This window comes from Diachasma alloeum, unplaced genomic scaffold (genome assembly GCF_001412515.2).
Source record: "Diachasma alloeum isolate Michigan unplaced genomic scaffold, Dall2.0 Dall_scaffold_00362, whole genome shotgun sequence".
NCBI classification, from domain to species: Eukaryota; Metazoa; Arthropoda; class Insecta; order Hymenoptera; family Braconidae; genus Diachasma; species Diachasma alloeum.
Genome location: NW_021680501.1, coordinates 236,060 through 261,014, shown reverse-complemented (window position 1 = coordinate 261,014; position 24,955 = coordinate 236,060). Strand labels below are relative to the sequence as shown.

Sequence of the window (24,955 nt, the reverse complement as noted above, 5' to 3'; positions counted from 1 at the left end):
CGCCAAAACCACGGAGGTGACCGCACGGTAATTATGTTTTCCATGGTTTTGCGATTCTCGGGCGAACGGAATGTTATGTTACACTTCGTGCACTTTTTAAATGACAATAGTAAAAATTATTATTGTCCTCTGATAGGAATCGAAAATGTTTTTCATTAGGGAAAAAATTATGAAAAGAAAAATCATTTATTATTCATTAAAAATAATGTTTTCAATTAAATTTTACGAAATATAATGAATGAATGAATTTTAAAAAAATCAAGAAATAAATTTTATTCAATAGCAATAAAAAATGACTGCAACGGCAATTGTTTTTCATGGTTTTGCGATTCTCAGGAAAAGGTAATGCTTAGATGACAATAATAAAAATTATTATTGTCATATTAAAAAAAAATATTATATTGTCATATTAAAAATTATTACTGACAATAATAAAAATTATTATTGTCATCTGACAATAATCGACAATATTTTTCATTGGAAGAAAAAATTATGATGAGAAAAATCACTCATTTTTAATGAAAAAAAAATTTATAATGCCAGCAAAATCATCAATTTTTTATTAAAAATAATGTTTTCAAGGTTTGTGCCAATATTAGATACAAAAATAATTGTTTTCAATTAAATTTTACCAACTCCAATGAATGATTGAATTTAAAAAATAAATTCAAGAAATAAATGTTATTCAATAGTACTAAAAAATGAATGAAACAGTAGCTTTTGACTGCACCGATACGTAAAAAGACGAATGTAATGCTCGTTCATAAATATATGAGGCAGGTGATACAACCGAGGGGAATGTCTCTGTACATGTTACTCGTAGGTATCACATAAGTCGCAAGATGTTGTTCACTGTTTTATGGAGGCATCAATTACTTTAATATTCACGGTCGTAATATCGGGATACACTTACCCAGGGACAGGGGTATATAAGAATTGAGATGGTTCGTATAGAATAAAAGGTGGACGGAAATAGGCTGGGAGTTATAAGGTGTCGGGGATCGTAAAGACGGTGCCATCCAATGCTAAATGCTTGGGTGTACACTATTGCTTTGGATAACGTAATCGTGCATAGGTCGGCTTGACTTGCGAACTGAGTCGGATTAAATAATGTTTGCTGGTGGATGACTCTACATCGAGTTGCTCTCTTCGGTGGGAATTGCAGCGTAAAGAATCTGGGGCTGTACACCCGAATAATTCAACACCTGAAGGATTTTATTTCTTTAATAACATTTAAGATGATTTTTTTTTATTTTGAATTCTGTTTCAAGGATATCCGAATATTTTTTACAGTTTGGTATAGACCACACTATAGATTCAATCATTTTCAAATTATATTTTGCACAGAATTATTATTTGTCGAAACATTCGTCGATTACAGATGAAAAATTAATTGTTTAACCTTTCGGAAACATTTTTTCAGGCGGTAAATCGATTTCTGGTAAAATTCGGGATATGAATAAATTTGTTGCGATTCCGAATAAATCAGTAGCGAAGTGGTAAAACGGTTCAAGTCAATTTTGACTATTGGCCAGTTTTCAATGAATATCTCGGAATCTAAGCGAGATAGCAAAATTTTTGTTATATCCTTTTTTGTGGAGCCAATTGAGAGCTACAAAAAATGTAATTAAGAAAATTTCGCCATCTCCCTTAGATTCGGCAATATTCCTCAAAAACTCAACGAAGTTATTCACAAAAAAAAAACGCGGCATTTTCAAATTCTTCAGTGACATAATTTCAAATTCTTCAGTGGTACATTTTTTTTTCACGTCATATATATATTTCACATGTATATATATACATTTGGTATAGACCACACTATAGATTCAATCATTTTCAAATTATATTTTGCACAGAATTATAACACGCGGCATGAATGAAATATATATATATATATATATATATATATATATATATATATATATATATATATCATCAGTGAAATTAATAAATTCTATCCTTTTATGGAGACCGATTATTTTAAAAAATTGAAGATAATTAATTGAAAATGAAAAATTCTTTATAGATTCTTTTACTCTCCTTCGCTATTCACTTCAATCATTAGTTGAATTCTCTTTGATTCATTATCAATATTTATAAGGTATTCATGAGAAAATGAAATTCAATGAATTCCATTTCTTCATTTCAACAAATGAATAGATCAGCGCGCGCATAGATCTTGTATTAATTATTTCCTCGTCTCCTCAAAAATCTTAAAATTGTCCTACCCATGAACTTGTTAAAAAACCAATTCCATTCTATTTTCTCAATCACCCAAAATCCCCGTATTATCGCGAAAATTAATGATCTCCCTCTTCGAATAAAAAATATCACCCCGAGGGCCTGCAATTCGCACACAGGAAACAGCGTGTAACGATGTATCAAGCTGTTGCGCCCCTGGCGTGTTCAGTCAATGGGTATTTGGTGCTTTGAGAAGGACCGACCCAGCATTTGAGACTGCTAAAACGATGCGAGAATATCGCGAATTTAGCAATTCAAATAATTCCTCCGAAGCCCATGTGCAGGGGAATACGAGAAAACACCCATTCTCTCACATAACTCCCTCAATAAAAATGAATTAACGTTCAATTAATATAATTGTACATGCGCGATAGTTGAACCCATGATCGGATACATCAGTAGATAAAGTGACTGGGAACAAGTTGTGAATTTTATTTATTCTATCTCCACGGTGTGGACCAATAGCGTACAATCTCAATCTTGATTAGATCCCTCCAGTAAACGACCCGCATATCTCATTATCATTGAGACCCAGGAGTACTTTTTATTTTTTACATTTCAAACCTGCCTTCAGAACCAGTCTTCAGTGCTGAGACTAATGGGCCCAATGGGGATGATGCTCCGTCGATATCCAATGTTGCGCCCAATGACGTCAGACTTAATTACTAGTTTACCGCTAACGACGATAATGTCATTACCCAGGCTTCTATAACCGTGGGGGCATGAATTTTATAGTTTCCTTCTCTTGTAAGTGATACCAAGTCTGATGAGAAGCTGAGTGTACTGCCCTCTTCGATTACTTGGTAATTCATTTCAGGAATTAACGCCGTTGCAGATTGCTATTAATGGTTATTTGATGAAGAATTATTTTTACAATATTTCATGATTGGTAGGATTTTTTTGGGGATTATAATTTGGCATTTTCTCACGGATGAATTTGAAAGATGAGATTTAAAAAAAAGCAATAGAGTCCAAACAAATCAAATAAAACGAAGAAAAATTGAGATAATAATTTTTTTTAATGTAAAAAATGAGAGGACAGATTGAATATAGTATTTCCGCCTGACAATTATGTAATTAGCGGACTTCTGAACACGTGGGGGCATGAGTTTTATAGTTTCCTTCTCGTGTAAGTGATACTAAGTCTGATGAGAAGCTGAGTGTACTACCCTCTTCGATTACTTGGTAATTAATTTCAGGAATTACGCCGTCGCAAATTGCTATTAATGGTTATTTGATGAAGAACTATTTTTACAATATTTCATGATTGGTAGGATTTTTTTGGGGATTGTAATTTGGCATTTTCTCACGGATGAATTTAAAAGATGAGATTTAAAAAAGGGAATCGAGTCCAAACAAATCAAATGAAACGAAAAAAAATTGTGATAATAATTTTAAAAAATATAAAAACTAGAGGGAAAAGATTGAATATAGTATTTCCGCCTGACAATTATGTAATTAGCGGACTTCTGAACACGTGGGGGCATGAGTTTTATAGTTTCCTTCTCGTGTAAGTGATACTAAGTCTGATGAGAAGCTGAGTGTACTGCCCTCTTCGATTACTTGGTAATTAATTTCAGGAATTACGCCGTCGCAGATTGCTATCAATGGTTATTTAATGAAGAATTATTTTTCCAACATTTCATGATTGATGGGGATTTTATTGCTTAAAGGAATATAATTTTGCATTTTCTCGCGGATAAATTGAAAACAACGATTTTACCATGAATATTCATATCGCAAGAAAGCAAGAAAAGAAAATTAAATTAATTAAAATATCAACAATTCTCCGCATATTTATGCTCAGAATTTTTCTCGGCTCTCTACTAAATCCTAATAACATCCAGAAAAAAAAACCAAGATCGTCCAAGACCAAGACAACAGAACGTCATAAGTGATGATAAAAAAACAAGAAATCAAGCGAAACGAATAAAAAAATTCTGATGACAATTATAAAAAATGTGAAAAAAAATCGAGAGGAGAGATTGAATATAGTATTTCCACCCGGAACATTAGGTCTTTGCGGATGTAACCGAAGACCCAGGGTCGTCGAGCACGCAAGGGGCGGGGGGCGGGGGGGGCAGATGATAAACAGAGACNAGATGATAAACAGAGACAGCGCCGCGAGCCCCAGATGCCCCCAGAAAGAGATGATGATAATGTAGATGGGAAGTTGAAGTATCCCGTGGCAAGGCGGCATCAACCCTTGCCAGCGGGCTTGCCACCGAGATGGGTAAAACCGTACGAGAAAAGGGGTATCTGTTGTCATGGTCCCTGTGATGCTCCATTATTGATTAAAGATGGCTGGGCTTCACCTAAACTAGCACAACGATATCCGGCGAAATGTCGAGATGGAGAGACGCCATTTTAATATGCGCAATTATAATGTATACCCAGGAAGGAATCATCCCTCCGGCCTCTTTTTACTCCCCATTCGTGATTCAACCCCCCCCCCCCCCCCCCCCCCCCCCCCCCCCCCCCCCCCCCCCCCNCCCCCGCGCCACCGATGTTTGGACATTTTCTTTGTTTGCGTTGAAATCGGGAATGGATGGGGAAGCCGCGTAATCGAGGAGTTAATTAGGACGCATTCGGTGGTTTAATTGGCTTGGCCCAACCCCACTTGCCCCTGGTTTTTCGCTATTTAACGTCTTCCGAGGAGTACGATTTCACCGGCCATCGGGTAATGCCATAACCAAACACCCCCATTACTTTTTTATTCAATTAAACATTTCTCATCCCAAAAATTCATACTCTCCACTATTTACTCCTCCATTTATTGACTTGGGCAATGAAAATTCAGGGGTGGGGAGGCTGAAGGGTTGGGAGATATTTCGCTGACGACAGCTCGTTAGTGCTGAGGTTTACAATGGCGTCGCGACGCCTGATATTCGATAACGTGGGCGTTCATCGCTGATGGACTTGTGTAATGGTCGTTTGTTTGGAGGGATTCGCGAAATTTTGGGGTTATTTTCGCTGCCTGGAAATTTTATCAACTAGGGAAAAGCATTTTTCTACGTAAAGATATGACGTGAGGTATGAAATAAAGTGAAATGGAGAAAAGAGATTTTATGCACTGATAGAATAATTCATTTATTCCAAACGAGATTCGTTAACTATTAACGAATGGTAGAGTCGAATATGACCAAATCAATATTCGTTAATAGTTAACGAATGGTTCACTTGAATGGCGAAAGTCAAGTCAAACAAGGCTCCTCAAATGTACATTCGTTAACTATTAACGAATGAACATTTGGTGAGACCGAATAGACCCTAACCTCCAACCAAAATCCATTCGTTAACAATAACTAATCCGTTCTATCAGTGTGTCATTAGGCCCGAAAACCGCGATCTAACCGAGCGAAGCGAGGTTATAATCGCGGTTTATCGGGCCCAACGACATAAAATAGCGTATGTCACACGGCGATAAAAGCATTATCTGGCGAATGTGATTATAATCCTCGCCTTCGGCTCGGATTATAAAGCCACATTCGCCGGATAATACTTTTATCGCCTAATGACATAATATACTATTTCTCTTCCACGTGAAATACAAGACAATAAAGAGAAACTGTTTCACTCGCTATTTATGTCAAACACGGCCTGTCGGGATTAGGTCTGAATTTTTTGAACTACTCATGTCGCGATAAATTCCAAATGCAAAATCATTGCGTTCGAAACGAAAAAAATGTGCGGAGAGGAAAATTCAATAAAAAATTCCAGGCGGCTTCGATACATATGGCCATGGTCTTTCCTTGTTTCTCGAATTTCCTAGAAACTCATTAAATTCCCTTCAATTTTCTAGAAACTCCCTGAATTTCCTCGAAATTTCTAGAAACTCCTTGAATTTTTTTCGAAATTTCAAGAAACTTCTCGAATTACCTCGAAATGTCTAGAATTTTCTAGAATTCCGATAGATGGCGCTGCACATAAGGACCGTTTCCCAAAATGACCCCCCATATTGAAACCATAGACGTATCCACGTTAAAATTACCAGAAAAAAACGTAAAAATTACGTTTCGAAACTAATTCGAAACGTAATTCAATCTAATCCGTGAGCGACGTAAAATTCAATAAAAAGTGTGGTCGGAACTGAAATTGTACGAATCGCCACGTAAATTCTACGATTTATTCCGTAAAAATTAACCACCCGTCTGATGACTCACCGCTGTGGGGACAACCAGTCATTCCGTAATTTTGTAGGCACAATAAGTCCGCAAGATTCTGAAAGATTTTACTTCTTCGGGAAAAATGACGTGACAATTTCCTGAAAATTCCTGAAAATTCACTGAACGTTTCAGATTTCTTCTCTTCCATTCCTATAAAAATTGCGGGAAAACGATTCCCCATTGCGGATCACGTGAGTTGTCCCGTAATTTTGACTGAATATTTCTCTCCGTGTGGTCAAATCATATTGCCGTCGTTACGAGGGGTTTTACATTGTAACATTTTCGTCCGAAATTCAGGCATTTCCAAAAAAAAAAAAAATTCAACCGTCTGATATTGGCCCATCCCCCTGGCCAACAATGTGTAGTATCGAGGCCACGTCCTTGGCAGAGAGGAAGCAGGCGTTCCTCTGAATTCACGCAAAGACACCCCTGAGGAAACCATCAAACAAATTTTCTCACACTCTTTATTCCCAATAGATCGCATGATACGTCAATTTTCACCCCGATGAATCGATATCACCTTTCCATCACGCGGAAGCGAGTGTTTATACACAAATACGTACGTGTGACACAAAAGAGACAAGACACAAAACAGTCTGTCATTTGAGGCAGCTCGCGTGTGATGCCATAATATACTGTGCCAAAAAGAACACGTGTGTAAACATCTTGCACAACTGTTTGGATGAGAATAGCCTAGGCCCACAATGACCGGAGGAAGTGACTTTTATCATTCGAATTTCATTACCTATTTGCGACGAGGGCACCTGATCCCTCTTTGTCACCCGTAATTACTGGCCGGAGGATGGCGCTAGGCACGATGGCGTGTCGCACGCGTCAAATCGTCGAGGCGACGACGCGGGACGGCTGTCACGCTCGTTGCGTGTAAGTAGTCGTTTTATTCTGGAAGGAGGAAAAAAAACGCGACACCTCTTTCATCCAGTTTAGCTGCTCACGGCAACGTGAACAACGAAATTATGTCAACATCGTTGATGATGACATGTGATAATCTTAATTCATAATTGGCGGGTAATTAACGAGGGAGGGGAAAAAATAGTCCGTAATTGGTGATTATGGTATTATGGGAATGACAGGAGCAATTAATTATTGAGATGTATTTTTTTTAATTTAGTGAATTTGTGGCGGGATTATTTGAAAAATTTTACATGCGTACATTGTGTTCGCTCGATGTGAAGTCCGAAAATGATGGTGAAGCCCCCGGGGGATTACGCCGAGCCGTCACGTCATCCGCGGTGCACTCCATGATTTTTCGGGACGGTTACGTTCGATGAAAAAAGGAAACCCCGATGAAAGGAAAAGAGAAGCGAGCAAAAAGAACATTCACCCGCGAGCGCAATTTTTATCGGCTTTTTTTTCTCTCCCGGGGTTTGATGAAAGTTTAATGAAAGAAACATTCTCAAAGTGATGTTTCAACCCCTTTTAATGGAAAAAATTTGGAAGTACGTCTTTGATTCCGTTTCGCGCTCGGAAGAATTCAGTAGCGAATTGGTAAAACGGTATAAGTCAATTTTGACTATTGACCAGTTTCCAATTAATATCTCGGAATCTAAGGGAGGCTGGGGTCATCACATTTTTCCCATTTATTTCGACGATTCGGAAGAAGTGTCATGATTCTGAGAAAATATTGAATTTTAATCGATGGGGGTGGTTCATAAACATATTAATTTTTTTTATGGAGAGTATTCAACAGATAGAATTATTTTTATATTTTATGAAGGCGAAATTTCAATTTGTCGTGATTTATTTATTTTGTTTTACTTCAAGTTTATTCAGTATTATAATTTATTTTAAAGTGGAAATTGCATATTTTCATTTTCAATTCTCTAACAATATTTAAAAAATATATATGCAAGTAAGCAATTAATGATTCACTATTAATTCAGTAGCGAAGTGGTAAAACAATATAAGTCAATTTTGACTATTGACCGGTTTTCAATGAATATCTCGGAGTCTAAGAGAGGCCGCGGGCGTGAAAACGTCCTCGTACGTATTACCTTTGTGTTAGAAATGGATTCTTTTAGCCTCGGTCATCACCTTTTTCCCATTTATTTCGACGATTCGGGAGAAAAGTGTCATGATTCTGAGAAAATATTGAATTTTAATCGATGGGGGTGGTTCATAAACATATTGATTTTTTTTATGGAGAGTATTCAACAGATAGAATTATTTTTATATTTTATGAAGGCGAAATTTCAATTTGTCGTGATTTATTTATTTTGTTTTACTTCAAGTTTATTCAGTATTATAATTTATTTTAAAGTGGAAATTGCATATTTTCATTTTCAATTCTCTAACAATATTTAAAAAATATATATGCAAGTAAGCAATTAATGATTCACTATTAATTCAGTAGTGAAGTGGTAAAACAATATAAGTCTATTTTGACTATTGACCAGTTTTCAATGAATATCTCGGAGTCTAAGAGAGGCCGCGGGCGTGAAAACGTCCTCGTACGTATTACCTTTGTGTTAGAAATGGATTCTTTTAGCCTCGGTCATCACCTTTTTCCCATTTATTTCGACGATTCGGGAGAAAAGTGTCATGATTCTGAGAAAATATTGAATTTTAATCGATGGGGGTGGTTCATAAACATATTGATTTTTTTTATGGTGAGTATTCAACAGATAAAATTATTTTTGTATTTTATGAAGGCGAAATTTCAATTTGTCGTGATGTATTTATTTTGTTTTACTTCAATTTTATTCAGTATTATAATTTATTTTAAAGTGGAAATTGCATATTTTCATTTTCAATTCTCTAACAATATTTAAAAAATATATATGCAAGTAAGCAATTAATGATTCACTATTAATTCAGTAGTGAAGTGGTAAAACAATATAAGTCTATTTTGACTATTGACCAGTTTTCAATGAATATCTCGGAGTCTAAGAGAGGCCGCGGGCGTGAAAACGTCCTCGTACGTATTACCTTTGTGTTAGAAATGGATTCTTTTAGCCTCGGTCATCACCTTTTTCCCATTTATTTCGACGATTCGGGAGAAAAGTGTCATGATTCTGAGAAAATATTGAATTTTAATCGATGGCGGTGGTTCATAAACATATTGATTTTTTTTATGGTGAGTATTCAACAGATAAAATTATTTTTGTATTTTATGAAGGCGAAATTTCAATTTGTCGTGATGTATTTATTTTGTTTTACTTCAATTTTATTCAGTATTATAATTTATTTTAAAGTGGAAATTGCATATTTTCATTTTCAATTCTCTAACAATATTTAAAAAATATATATGCAAGTAAGCAATTAATGATTCACTATTAATTCAGTAGTGAAGTGGTAAAACAATATAAGTCTATTTTGACTATTGACCAGTTTTCAATGAATATCTCGGAGTCTAAGAGAGGCCGCGGGCGTGAAAACGTCCTCGTACGTATTACCTTTGTGTTAGAAATGGATTCTTTTAGCCTCGGTCATCACCTTTTTCCCATTTATTTCGACGATTCGGGAGAAAAGTGTCATGATTCTGAGAAAATATTGAATTTTAATCGATGGCGGTGGTTCATAAACATATTGATTTTTTTTATGGTGAGTATTCAACAGATAAAATTATTTTTGTATTTTATGAAGGCGAAATTTCAATTTGTCGTGATGTATTTATTTTGTTTTACTTCAATTTTATTCAGTATTATAATTTATTTTAAAGTGGAAATTGCATATTTTCATTTTCAATTCTCTAACAATATTTAAAAAATATTTATCCAAGTAAACAATTAATGATTCACTATTAATTCAGTAGCGAAGTGGTAAAACAATATAAGTCAATTTTGACTATTGACCTGTTTTCAATCAATATATCGGAATCTAAGGGAGATAGCAAAATTTTTGTTATAACCTTTTTTGTGGAGCCGATTGAGAGCTACAACAAATGTAATTACAAAAATTTCGCTATCTCCCTTAGATTCGGAAATATTCCTGAAAAACACAACTGGGATTAAGTCGACTTGAACCCTTCTACCACTTCGCTACTGAATTGTTCATTTGAATTAAGTAAATTTTATTTTACTCGAATAAACCATTTTTCTGGGTGTGCGACGCTGCAGACCCAGACCACCAACAGTTTTCCGTTGCCAAGTGTCACTTGACGGAAAAAAATGCCATCTTTAGAGAAACCCCTTGACACATGATGGTCAATGCGGTGGAATTCCCCTGATTGATGTCACTGGGATTACAACTGAGATCGACTCCGGGAGTCTTCCCGTTGGACATGATAGCCCCCCATCAAAAGCTCTTTATGCCCCGCGACTATTTTTTTTCGTCCCTCATGTTTCATGTCTCTTGAGTATGAAAGGGGCACGGGTCGCGGGGACCACACGCCTCGAGTGGCCATCCATCTTGAAGTGTGTTCATATTCAACGGCAGTGACACTAATGCCTCGCCGGGTCAACTACGATTCTTGTCCCCCTGAATGCCTTTTGACGACGCGGGACTTGATATTAATGCTTGTTGACACATTATCTGCGCGATTCATCTTCTCGTCAATGATTTTGTTTTTGAATTACTCCAGGTACCGCCGTGGTTCGCCCGACCGGAGGCTCCGGTCGCCACTGGCTCGTCATCGGCCGCGAGAGTTCGTCCGGATCTCTCCAAGGCGGCGGAACCCCCGGACAACGTTAAAGTTCATGGACATACGCCCACCATCTGCACGGTAAGTACAGCATTGCGTATATTTTCCTGGATGGCAGGTCCACTCGAGAATATTCTGTATTTTTGTTGCATATGTGATGAACATTTTTAAGTTCACTGTTAAAAAATTTGCCTGAATTTTTTGGAATGAGTCAATGGAATTTGGAGTTTCCTTTGACATTCTCGAAGTGGCAGGAATTTTAAGGAATTCTCTGAACATTCGGAGGAATCGCGAATTGACAATTCACGTAATCCGCAATGGGGAATCGTTTTCCGGCAATTTTTATAGGAATCGAAGAGAAGAAATCTGACACGTTCACTGAATTTTCAGGTTCATCACCGAACAAAGTACGAAATTGTCACGTAATTTTTCCCGAAGAAGTAAATTCTTACAGAAACTTGCCGAGTTATTGTGCCTCCAAAATTAAAAATTCTTGAACGTTCAATAATTTTTATGAAGCTGGTGAGTTATTTCTACGTTTCGTTTCGTAAAATTTCTCAATCGTTGGGGAAAAATTACGGAACGACTTGTCCCCACAGCGGTGGGTCATCAGACGGCTGGTTAATTTTTACGGAACAAATCGTAGAATTTACGTGGCGATTCGTGCAATTTCAATTCCGACTCCCACTTTTTATGGAATTTTACTTCGCTCGCGGATTACGTTTTAAAACGTAATTTTTACGTTTTTTTTCTGGTAATTTTCATTAAATTTTTCTCTTCGTGTAATTTTTCTGGAATAATTAAACTGAAAATTGCTAAATTAATTTACTGAAATTATGAATTTTCAATGATAAAATTTCTTGAAATTTCAGTGGAAATGTTACTGGTTAGAAATTTCTCTTACCGGAAATTTTTAACAGTGTAGATAGACAATAAATTCCCCATTTGAACCTGAAAAATTCACTCCAATCATTGTCCCCATATTTTTTACGAAATTGACGCTTTGAATTTTACCGCGCTTCCGCCATATTGAATGTGTACGATGGGTGAGAAAATCCATTTTGTTTCGTGTGTGCCCCAGAGTCGCGTCAGATTCCCGAAGACATAAAACTTTCCTCCAATACCCTGTAATTTTTCGGCGAGAAACCAATCGAAAAAATCGTGTCACGACAAATATCCCTCCAGCCCTGTCAATTCACCCTATTCAAATAAGAAATCCACCCAAAAATACCATGGCAGGGACAAGTAGGAGTTGTGAACAAGCCGCGAGCCTGTAATTTTATTTCTTTATCGAAGGGGACGGTCGAAACTCCACCGGGGCTTTCCATTTTACCTACAACACACGCGTTACCCACACAAATACCTAAAATTTTGTAGTCACGCTATGCCATTTACAACGTATATACTCAGTACCGTGGTTTTTTCGATTTTAAAACAGTCACTCAGAGGTACTGTAAGAGTGGCAAGTGGTGCTGGGACGTGTAAATTTAAACGGAGGTACAAACGCGTTCGATCATGGATAAAGTTTAGGGGCAAGGGGGAGAGTTCGAGTGAAAAATAAAGGTGAGGTCGTAGCCTTTAACTGTCTGCGACACGGCACTATCCACGGGCTTGGTTTTCCCGTAGAAAATCAATATTTAATTTGCAATTTTACCATTTCACTTTTCTGCAAGTGAATACCGTGAAAATCGAAAATCAAGTTTTTCTCCTCCAATCGTATTTCTTTTTGATTCGTATTGCTTTGAAATCAAATTTACATTTTTCCCAGATAAGAACAACCCATCAACTTTTCAATCAGACGAAATCCTCAAATGAATTTTGTTCATTCGTATTTCTTTTTGATTCGTATTGCTTTAAAATAAAATGCACATTTTCCCAGATAAGAGCAATCCATCAACTTTTCAATTGAATAAAATCCTCAAATGAATTTTGCTTCACTCGTATTTCTTTTTGATTCGTATTGCTTTGCAATAATGTCTGATTTACAACAATAAAAAATATCGACTCAAAGATGAAACAACCAAAGCCATCACCGAATATCAACCCACACACTCGTCCCACCAAATCCACCATGTCGTCTCCGAACAGTAGTAAGCAAGCGTCTAGAAGTTGATTTCACGGTATCACCCCTTCACTCCGGTTTCACCGATATGTGCCACTTTGTTATTTTTATCCATCCTCTCCCAGCCACACTGTAACTCATAAATGGATTAACCCACGTGGCAGCGATGTACGAATGACGGTAGGTTAATAACTTGAAGGCCCGTACGAAGCAAAGAAACGTCTGAACCCCTTGACCCATGAAGTCGGTGGGCATCAACTATCCAGGTTTATATACGTGAGTTTTGTCCATTTATTTTTTCTTAAAAAAAAAAAAAGAAAAAACGACTAACTCGGTATGACCAGTAATGTTGGGTACAACAAACGCTTAGGCGGTAGTAAGTCGGCATTGGCAGCGGCAAAAGACTACGCGTACAGCGCTCATGGACGATGATCGCCCAGTGATCAACGCCTAATGATGATGAACGCTGGAGGTACTGTACCGTCCGAGTGTTCACGTGACGAATCCCTCCAGCGTGAAAAGAGAGATAGTTTGAGTTTATAACGGGTGTCTATACAGGTGAATAAACGAAGCAGGAAATAATTCAGACTCGTTTGGATGATACAACACGCGCATTCAGCAATTGTATTCGCTGGATGATGCCCGAGGAGTTGTGAAAGCCACGATTAAATATTTCCTTTTTTGTATTTCGTCAATTGAATTAATGACCAGTTCCCCCCTCCCCCCCCCCTCGGTGAATGGAGGTTGGATAATACAGGGAGTTTCATTTTGACTTTGTGAAGACCACTGTTGATGCCTAGTTCAGCGAGTGTTGATGAATCTCGTAGCCGTCAGGACTGTTGTGTCCCATCAAGTAAGACAAGCGAACTCGTTATTAAACATGTCGACTCCGGTGCGAACGGCTTTGTTATGTTAAAAATGGAAGGTGATGATTCAAGGCTGATGGCTTAACGACGCTTTACGGTGCCAGGCGTTTGGAATGAGGCGGACTATTCATCAAATTGTCACTGGAGTCTTGCTATCCAGCACCGCGCCTTGTCCGACAAACCGGGGGAGGACCTCAATAGCTTGTTTGATGGAATTCATACAGCCGGTATGTGACTTCAATGAGACGACCACCGGAGACGAAGCTATATGGGGCACCACGGCTACCAGATGCCATTGCGACAATCTCATCGTTGAGTTTTTTGTTTCCCTCACTTGGCAGACAATTTACCAGTTGTCTGTCTATTTTCAGGATTAAAGTTGTTGTTCTTTTCATGAGCGGTCATTTTCGGGGGTCTCAGGATGACCATTACGAGGAACATCGGTTACCAGATGTCATGATTCGGCCGCAGGGACAGTAATCCAGTTGTCTTGGCTCGAGGGTAAAGCCAATCGGTATTTCTTCATCATTCAACTAGATTTTTCACCACCCAACGATGAATCTTGTCAACTGATTGTTATTTACGTGAGGACATGACTACCAACATCATTGTGACCCACCAAGGACCCTCGGGCTGATTGAATTTTCCACCCAGTCTATGCAAATTGCCCCTCTGAAGTCATCATCCAATTGCTGAAGATGAATAGCTGCCCAAAAGATACAAAGTTGCAATTGCAAATTGATGAATCCCAGACTGCTTGTGTGAAAGTAGATCGAATTGGCTGGTAGGATTTATCTTCAACCCGTGAGAATCTAAACTTTGACGAGTGCCGGAAGAACAGCTGGAGAATTACCAATAATTATTGTAAACAATTATCCACCTATTAATTATGAATTGATTGACGTCAGTTATTCCAGAGCGTGGATTAATAACTTGAGGAGGTAAAGAAATGAGAAGTCAGTGGAGAAATGGTGGAGAAAAAATGAATCGACTTGGTCACGCGATGAGAATTGAATTTGTTGCAATGTATCTCGCGCGATCTAAGTAATAGCTGTGTTGAAATGTATTAGGAGACCATCAAGAAGTTTAGATTATGGGATGAGGAGAGGGTACACTTAATATCGGCTGAAATTTTTATCACAGAGAAGGCCAAAGGGGCCTCCTTACACTGTTACCAGCGCGGTAGAGGGGGGTGAGGTGCTATTCACCAAGACGAAAACATCTGCACCCTTAATTATTTTACGGATTTAGTAGATCGTTATAGCTTGTAAAATTACTGGCAATTTCACGCCCCCTAAACTTATTTTATCCCCGCCAGCCTATCGGGCCAGAATCGTATGGGCTTAAACACAGAATGTGTTGGGTGATAGTCAGGGCCACCTCAGTGAAGAGGAACAAGAAGACCGGAATATACTTGCCAAAGGATATTGGGCATCATCATTCGTGCCAAATTAATGGCCACCTTGTTTACGACTGCATTGCCAACGGACACGCAAGCGATTGCGACCGTGCATTTTAGCTGGACGCTAATCGACAATGAAATGTTCGTTTGTCTCAAACTTTGCAGCGCAAATTGGACAAATTTTTGGAAATTCCTTCCGCCAATTGCTGCAATCCGAGGAGATGAATGTTGCATTCCTTCGGAACAACAAGCTCACCTCCATCCGTCGTAACCGTTATCCTTTTGGTCCACTTTGCGATTATTAGTTCCACCTTTTTCTTCTGGCTCTCTCGTCTCACTACTGTAAGCGATATAACAAGAGGGGCCCCCATGACCCAGGTAGCCGATGACTACCCGTTCGTTTCACGCCCGATTTCATTTTTCATCCTTTCCACTCTGTTGTTTGGCGCACACTCCTCATCATTTATCTCCTCTTCTTTACGATCATCATACTCGCACTGAAACTGATTTTTTTCACATCCAAATTGCCATTTTCCCAGGCCAACTGCTTTTGCAGACTCAACTTCGGGGCGAATATTGAAATGACACTGCCGTCTTAATGACGATCGGGGCGATACATAGCCCGAAGACATGTACTGGCGACGACTACCGGATGCCGCATTGAGAGGCGCGCAGTTGCACGAATCACTGTAATTTAATAAATTGCGATAGCTGCCGTCCTGGGGCAAATTGTAGCATAATCATTCATTAGTAGGTCGTGACTTGACGTTGGGATGCGCTTGGCTCGCGCTGGGCGCCCCCAACTCCGATCGTGATACCCTATACCCCGACACATCTACAAAAGTCGGTAACGAAATGTAATCATAAGATCCTTTCTACTGGATCGAAGTCTACCTTATTTGCTCACAATGTATTGCCGCCTTTTGTCTCGAATCGGGCTATTCCACTTTTGCCGAATGATAATGCAACAATTATTCGAATTTGCAATCAATGGAATTGCCTGTTTAATGCCCTGATCATAGGGAACTTCGTACCGATTGAGTTATGAAATTTATCACTAATTTCTCATTACTAGCAATACCGTCGATACTTTTGTGCACAAATCTGGGTGGACTTTGTGTTGAAACGAGAGCATAAACGCATGATATTGTTGGTTAATACGCGCTGTACGTCTAGCATCGATTAAATCTCGATCGAATGCGCGAGGCTCGCAATTAGCCTCGCTAATTTCCCCGCAATTAGCCAGTACGAGGTAATGAAGTTATCGCTCGGTTCGTGTCCCCGATTACACGGCATTTACATGAAATCGCGTGTATAGCCCCGAGCACAAAGACGACAACGACGCGCCGCAACAGACGAGTTCGGTGTAGATGACTTGTCTTCTCTGTGTGTGGCGGCCATTGCGACAAGTTACGAAGACGTTTCACTTGAAAACAGGATTCACTTGATGTCGCTGATTGTCTGTCATTGATAGTTTGTACTTTTCGCGGGAAAAAACGGTCGTGGTTCTCGTGGGATTTGAACTCGCAACCTTCGGCCTAAACTTTAGCCATGAGTGACTATCAGTATTTATTAGTTTTTTTTTGGTGATTAAAACAAATGTTTGAGTTTAAGCTACTTGGAGTTACCACATTTACCATTGGTTTTATCATTCTCGTACTGCGATCAATATTCAAATGTCAATTGAATAACTTGAAATGTATCAGACAACCGCACGGTTCATCCCATCATCACCGAGCGAATCAGAGAATAAATACAAAGTTCAGGATGAACCATTCATCTCCCTTCAGATTCAGATATTGTCATGTTCTCCAGCTCGAAACTTCCTCTTGTTTAACGTTTCTCTCGACTCTCGATACCGCTTATTTTGATATTCTTTCATCCACTTCATCCTCAATATTCGTTCAGAAAATTTAAATGGTTTCGAGCGAGAGGAAAAGGGTCCAGTGGGGATTCCTCTCCATTTCTACCGAAATATTTACACTTCTGAAGCGAACTTTGGTATTCAATTTGCATCGAGAGTTTCGAGGGGTGATCGGAAATGTAATATTGAACACTTCACACCGGAAAATGTCATTTTTATGGTAAAACTCTCGGCGAATCGAAGTTCACACGGACATAAATTTTCCCTATCTGATTCACAGATTAATTGAGTCTTAAATGCGTGTTAACAATCTGAATGTGTTTCGAATCGGAGATAAATTCACCTCTGCAATGCTAAATGTTCCCATAAATACTATAAAAACGAGCATACCACGAGCAACAAGTTCTCGCTCAAATATTTATCACTATTAAGATCAGTTCCAATAATGGATAGCATAACTAATAATAATGAGGGCTTATCGGATACTTGACACCCGCAAAAAAAATCATCACCGACTCACAATTGACCGCAACACAAAAGCATGATTAATTCGATTGAATGACGAATCGATGTGGGTCTCACCCACACTGCGTATTTGCCTTGAGGGTGACTTCTAATCAAAACTACTAACGAGTGATCGCCCACATAGGCGTGGTCTCTGGCTCGCCTCGACGACGCACCTTGGTAAATGCAATGCCCTATCAAAAGTGCCAAACAAACCAAAGGATACAGCACGGTTGGACCGATTGAGAGAAATTGCCAGGAGTTTATTTCAGGGTGTACGACGTACGCATCCAATGAGATAGTCGTTTGGACATGATTTATCATTCTCGCGCCATCACCATCGGCCAAGAGACCCCGGGAACAAAGGATAATAACAACTAACAATGAGACTAGATAGTTTCTCACCAGAAAGGGTTGGGTTGGTGAAATTTTTTCGCTCCTGCTTCTTCGCATTAAGAATTTTTCATTCAACTTGTTGGAAAATTTTTAAGGTTATTTTATCTCAGTGAATAATCCCGGACTGTTATCGGACTGAAAATAGGGTCATAGAGCCTACGCGTGCGATTGGAATATATACAACCGTCACGATCTCTCGGCTCATGATCTTTTCCGAGGTCTGTAAGCATTATCGTGAGCTACACGGCCGCTCCAGCTAACCCTCGGGCTGATTTCGGCGAGAGCAGGTGTATAAGACTATCCCAAACTCACGGAGGCGTGGCTCCTCTATTCTTTGTAATTCTAGAATACAAGACAAATGAAAATTGTTGGAACTTGGGGGAATTAATGGGCTGAGATGGGGAGAGAAAAGTGAGAAGGACCTTTCGGGGTAATCATATTAGTTATCAAGGTATTGCACACTCCACTGTGGAACAATTGATTTCAGTATGGAACTTTTGGTTTATGCGTTTTGTGGTTTACATGACTTACGCAATGGGAATGTTCATTGGTGAATGCTGCCGTGATCCTATCTTGTGATTCTGATTGCGGCTCGCGTGGGAAAATAATCGCAGCCCAATTTTATAGACTGATTGGAAGTGAATGGTCTAATCATCAGGTAAAAATTCAATATTCGTAATTTCATCTGCATTCCAAAAGCGAAAACGTCTCGGGGAAATTTCCAAAAGCGCATTTTTTTTTTCAAAGTAATACGAATCACAAAGAAATACGAATGGGAACGAATTAGTTTCAAGATTTTTATTTTTCGTCATTAATAAGAGCAAAAACGTCTCTGGCAAATTTTCAAAGTCAATTTGCAATTTTTTTTAAAACCAATACGAATTAAAAAGAAATACGAATGGAAGCGAATTAATTTGATGATTTTTACTTTTCGTCATTAATAAAAGTAAAACCGTCGTTGGCAAATTTTCAAAGTCAATTTGCAATTTTTTTTTAAAGCAATACGAATCAAAAAGAAATACGAATGGAAGCGAATTAATTTGATGATTTTTACTTTTCGTCATTAATAAAAGTAAAAACGTCGTTGGCAAATTTTCAAAGTCAATTTGCAATTTTTTTTAAAACCAATACGAATCAAAAAGAAATACGAATGGAAGCGAATTAATTTGATGATTTTTACTTTTCGTCATTAATAAACGTAAAAACGTCGTTGGGAAATTTTCAAAGTCAATTTGCAATTTTTTTATAAAGCAATACGAATCAAAAAGAAATACGAATGGAAGCGAATTAATTTGATGATTTTTACTTTTCGTCATTAATAAACGTAAAAACGTCGTTGGGAAATTTTCAAAGTCAATTTGCAATTTTTTTTTTTTAACCAATACGAATCAAAAAGAAATACGAATGGAAGCGAATTAATTTGAAGATTTTTACTTTTCGTCATTAATAAGAGCAAAAACGTCTCTGGCAAATTTTCAAAATCAATTTGCAATTTTTTTTTAAAGCAATACGAATCAAAAAGAAATACGAATGGGAACGAATTAGTTTTAAGATTTTTATTTTTCGTCATTAATAAGAGCAAAAACGTCTCTGGCAAATTTTCAAAGTCAATTTGCAATTTTTTTTTTTTAACCAATACGAATCAAAAAGAAATACGAACGAAGAAGAATGAAGCGCGGATATTAATTTTTTACTCAAGAAATTTCGTTCCTCATCATTACGTAAAATGTATTCTCCTCTCCCATGCGGGCTACTATCCAAAAAAAAGTCCAGCGAAAATAGCATGACAAGATGGAGTCTCTCACTTAATTGCCAGGTTTAGTGTTTTCTCCGTTGATAATTAGGTGTACTACTCTCCAGTGAGAGAGCAACTGGGCAAGTTTAAGGATAAATTCAGGTAAAACCCGAGACAAGGGGCCCTCCTCATACCATGGTAAGGAGTCGTTGGGTCAGAGCGCAGTGGGCTTGCACCACTTGCCAAGTATCCCAGTTGGATAATTACCACATCGGCCCCATCGACCGTCATACGTTTTACACCAGTTTTCTTTGGCATAACGTGTGCTTCTCCCACTTCTCCCGTGAAATGCTTCTTATTCCACGAAGCATGCGTGTCCACTTAGCGTACCCGACGGTTTCGCCGCACTTTTTTCTTCCATTATTCTCCTCTCTCCGCCTTTTCGCATATTTTTTCCCCCCTTTGCCCCGTTTTTTTTTCTTTTTTTCGTATTTTACACACCTCTTCTTTTGTCCGTGCTCGTCAATGTTGTCATCACCAGTGCAGCCCGAGGCAATTGTCTAAACAACCGGAAACCGTAATCGTTTTGCGTATTGAATATTCAACTGTGCTCTCGTACAATTTTTTTTTCCTTCCTCCATTAGATGTTTTATTGGCAGCCGATGTTTGAGCTAGAATGTCGAAAAATTCCGGGATCTTTAACACGTGTCACTCACTCGGCCGACGAAAATGTGTTTATCTGGATGGAGACGCTCGCATTTGGGGTGTTTGCTGAGGTATTTAGACAGGTCAGTGTCCCTCACGAAATCATCGCTACGAATGAGGAAGATTTTTCGTCAACGCTGTTGCAATTAGCACCTCAGCGGCACTTTAAGAGAGAACACACCGGCTTCTGGGCTTGGGATTATTATTTGGGGTGAACATCCTCGCTCCTCCGACCGCTCTGTTTACTCTGTCCAGGAGCCTGATGCTAAATATACGGGTACAGTAGAGGCTCCGTATAAGATACCTTAGGGACAGTAGGAGATTGGAATTCCGGGAAAAAAATAGGGCTCAGAGGGTTTCAAATAAGATACCTCGCTCGTTGCGCTCGAATTCAATTAAATTTTCATTTTTACTGAATGGATATCGATAACTAATCAATTTATATGTGTTTAATGTTTTGAATTTGTATCGCTCGCGTTCCCTTTTCTCTCTAAACATAACCCCGCGTGATAGAATGGCAGCTGATGTTGGGGGATTGTTGGTGGACTCGAGAATAATCACAGACGAAAAATGACGATTTTTCGATGGGAAAAGTAAAAAAAATCGATGTATATTTCCATTACTTGAAAAAAGTGGTGTGACCCCCCCTCAAGGTCATTAGACCCTCATAATCACTTCGTTCGTCCCTTCCGATTGACCCTTAACACCGTTTGATCCTTATAACTACTCTCTTCCCGTTGAAAAATGACCGGTGCCATAGGTATCTTATAAGAAGCCCACGGAACATAAACATTCGGGAGGCGATGAAAATGCCGAGAGTGGGGGCAGGCCTCGAGCGCTCGGAGCGCGAGGTATCTTATACGAAACCTCTACTGTACTTGTCGCCTGAGAGGATCCGGAGGCCTTTTTTCATTTCCAGCTCTGAATGTTTTTCTGGAGTTGGACGGACCCTCCAAACTTTGATCGTCCTTCCACGGTTTTCCTGCACACTGAACACCACATACGTGTACAGGATCACGCGAGGGCGTCAGTAATCATGGAGTTTTGTTTATAAGCTTCATACAAAGTACTGGGTGTAAGGTTTTAGTACACGCTCGGTGGGAGAAGTGCAGCTGGGCCCTCACGATAGTCCAAATCGTGGCACTACGATATGCGTCATGTGCATCACGCTCAGATACACCGATACCTTCATAATTTCTCTTTCTCGGTTTTCGGGATATTCAGGGTGTCTTATCATCAATCCGGAAATGTTGTGTACAAGCCATTGGTATCCTAAATAATTACCAATGTGGGGAATTTTCATCACGCGAGGGGAGATTGTTGCTACAACAAGGATTTTTTTTATTATCGATTGATCATTTAGTAGCGAAATGGTAAAACAGTCTACGGAGATTTTGACTGTTGGTTAGTTTTCAATAAATATCTCGGAATCCAAGGCAAATAGGAAAATTTTTGTTACGACCTTTTTTGTCGAGCGAATTAAGCGCTACAAAAAAGTTATTATAAAAATTTTGCCATCTCCCTTACATTCGGAGATATTCTCCGAAAACTCAGCTAAGAGCTGGGTCGACTGAAACCGTTTTGACGCTTCGCTACTCCGTTCACTTCAGCATTATTTGCGTTTACATTTACTGTTCCATGAGCATCCACAATTTATTGAGGTCTAGAAAACTGGCGTCATCGATTTTCACCCAAAAAGGGATTGCTTGGAAAATTTGTTCTGTTTCATCTCAAGAGAATGTGGCGTCAAAGACGGCGGCACCTCCACCTCGCATTTTCAAACACCTCTTAAAATTATCTATTCTCTCAGATTACCCTCAACTCGTTTCATCCGATTCCTACAAAATGAACAAATTTTTTAAGCCACCTTTCAGATTTTTCCATTCACTTTTGGCTGAGAATTTACGGCGCACAGTTCTTCTTTCCCCTTCCTCTCCACTTGAAAAATCATATTCTCCATCCTCGCAAAGATGATAATCCCGGATAACCTGTGATTGCTTCCCTCAAATGATAATAAGCTGAATTAATCCCCCAAGTCAACATCTCAATTATGAACCCTCCAAAAAAAAAACCTGGTAAATTATCAGTAATAATATAATAATTCCGCTGGAGGTATTATAAATCCGCGTAGGCAAATCTGCGTATAGTATCCAATAAGAGGAACGAATGAGGTACGAGCAGGATGTGGGAGGACGTAGATTGCGGACCTGCCATTCGGTCATAAAGGGGGAGAGGGGGTCAGTGTCTCCCAGCGAGAAGGAGAAAGCCCCGGAGAAGGATAAAATCCAATCTCATACATATATAAACATAATCCCCTAACGGAACGTTTTGTTAACGATTTCCAGTGACGATGAGCGCAACGAATGCCTGATGATCGGGTTCACGCCTTGAGCGTTTAACCTCGACGCGAGGAGTTGTCGGGACATTATCAGCGAGCGATTATGTTTTAGAGGAATTACTCGGGGAGGAAAAGAGTTGCTGGATGATTATGTTAATGACGATGCAATTAACTCGGTGAGTGAACAATTTTCCATCGATTTTGCCGGACAACATAAGTCAATTCAGACGTAAATAGCGGCGGGATATACTTCTTTTAATATTAATAAGATATCGACGGCTGGTTTTAACGAATATAATTTTGGGCACGCGTTCTTATCGACAAGGTGTTGCGTATAATCAAGTGCAGAGTGTATTTTAGGGGTTTATAATTGATGTCTTGTCAGCAAATTCAGAAAAAGGTAGGAAAAATGTCATGCGGGTGCTTTAGTAGTGAAGGTTTACCAGGATCAACAGTTTAATAACTGAAAAATCTCCGGTCGTCGAATAATTCCGCAATTGAATATACAAATCAGTAGCGAAATGGTAAAACGGTTCAAGTCGACTCATCTTCCAATTGAGTTTTGAGGAATATTTCCGAATCTAAGGGAGATAGCGAAATTTTTGTAATAACATGTCTTGTAGCGCTTAATCGGCTCCACAAAAAAGGTCATAACAAAAATTTCGCTATCTCCCGTAGATTCCGAGATATTCATTGAAAACTGGTCAATAGTCAAAATTGACTTGTAGCGTTTTACCAATCCGCTACTGAAATCAATCACTCGCTATACGAAATCAAAATGCTATCAACCTTTTCTAGTATATTAGCCCTCTACCGCTAATAGGGTCCTCCCCACTTCGCCGATTCTCCGTAAGACCGCGTGGTCCCTTCTCCGGTGCTTCTCCCGGCATTTCGTGGCTTATTGGCATCGGAGGATTAGTGATGAGGCAATTAACTCGTGTTACCCGCTTTAATACTCGCGTATACCCGTTTTAATACCCATGAAAAATGTCGTGCGGGTTCTTTAGTTACGAAGGTTAACCAGGATCAACAGTTTAATAACAGAAAAATCCCGGGTCGTCGAATAATTCCGCAATTGAATATACAAATCAGTAGCGAAATGGTAAAACGGTTCAAGTCGACTTATCTTCCAAATGAGTTTTGAGGAATATTTCCGAATCTAAGGGAGATAGGGAAATTTTTGTAATAACATTTCTTGAAGCGCTTAATCCGCTCCACAAAAAAGGTCATAACAAAAATTTCGCTATCTCCCGTAGATTCCGAGATATTCATTGAAAACTGGTCAATAATCAAAATTGACTTGTAGCGTTTTACCAATCCGCTACTGAAATCAATCACTCGCTATACGAAATCAAAATGCTATCAACCTTTTCTAGTATATTAGCCCTCTACCGCCAATAGGCTCCTCCCCACTTCGCCGATTCTCCGTAAGACCGCGTGGTCCCTTCTCCGATGCTTCTCCCGGCATTTCGTGGCTTATTGGCATCGGAGGATTAGTGATGAGGCAATTAACTCGTGTTACCCGCTTTAATACTCGCGTATACCCGTTTTAATACCCATGAAAAATGTCGTGCGGGTTCTTTAGTTACGAAGGTTAACCAGGATCAACAGTTTAATAACAGAAAAATCCCCGGTCGTCGAATAATTCCGCAAATTGAATACACAAACCAATCACTCGCTATGCGAAATCAAAATGCGAACTATTACTTATCTACAATCTTCTATTAACCTTTCCTACTCGGCCCAGTATTCACCACTGCGGGACGTGTGACGCAATGCAGAGGCACTTCAACTCTTGAGAATGAGAAATACAACTCTCGACTCGCACGACGTATGCCATGAGGCACAGACCCATTGGAATCGATCAGCTGTTTCGCGTAATTACACACCACAATCTCAACGGTTCCCTGATTTATTGTTTGTTCAGTCAGAACAATGCTATCGTCGATGCGATGAGTAATAGTACAATTCAGCAGGAATAATAAAGCAACGTGCTGCCAACAACGGGTAAATGTTGGCCCCGCATTTTCATTTTAAATGGGGTAATCCATGGGACGTGTCTTAAATTCATTATTT

General features: G+C 39.0%; 1 protein-coding gene across 1 annotated transcript in view; it reads left to right on the top strand.

Annotated features, from left to right (window-relative positions):
• The window catches only part of LOC107041318 (zinc finger protein basonuclin-2), a 146,170-nt gene that overhangs the window by 5,425 nt on the left and 115,790 nt on the right, over positions 1-24,955 (top strand). The window contains exon 2 of the mRNA XM_015261813.1: positions 10,948-11,088. Within this exon, the coding sequence (XP_015117299.1) occupies positions 10,948-11,088 (141 nt within the window). The remainder of the gene's footprint in view (positions 1-10,947; positions 11,089-24,955) is intronic.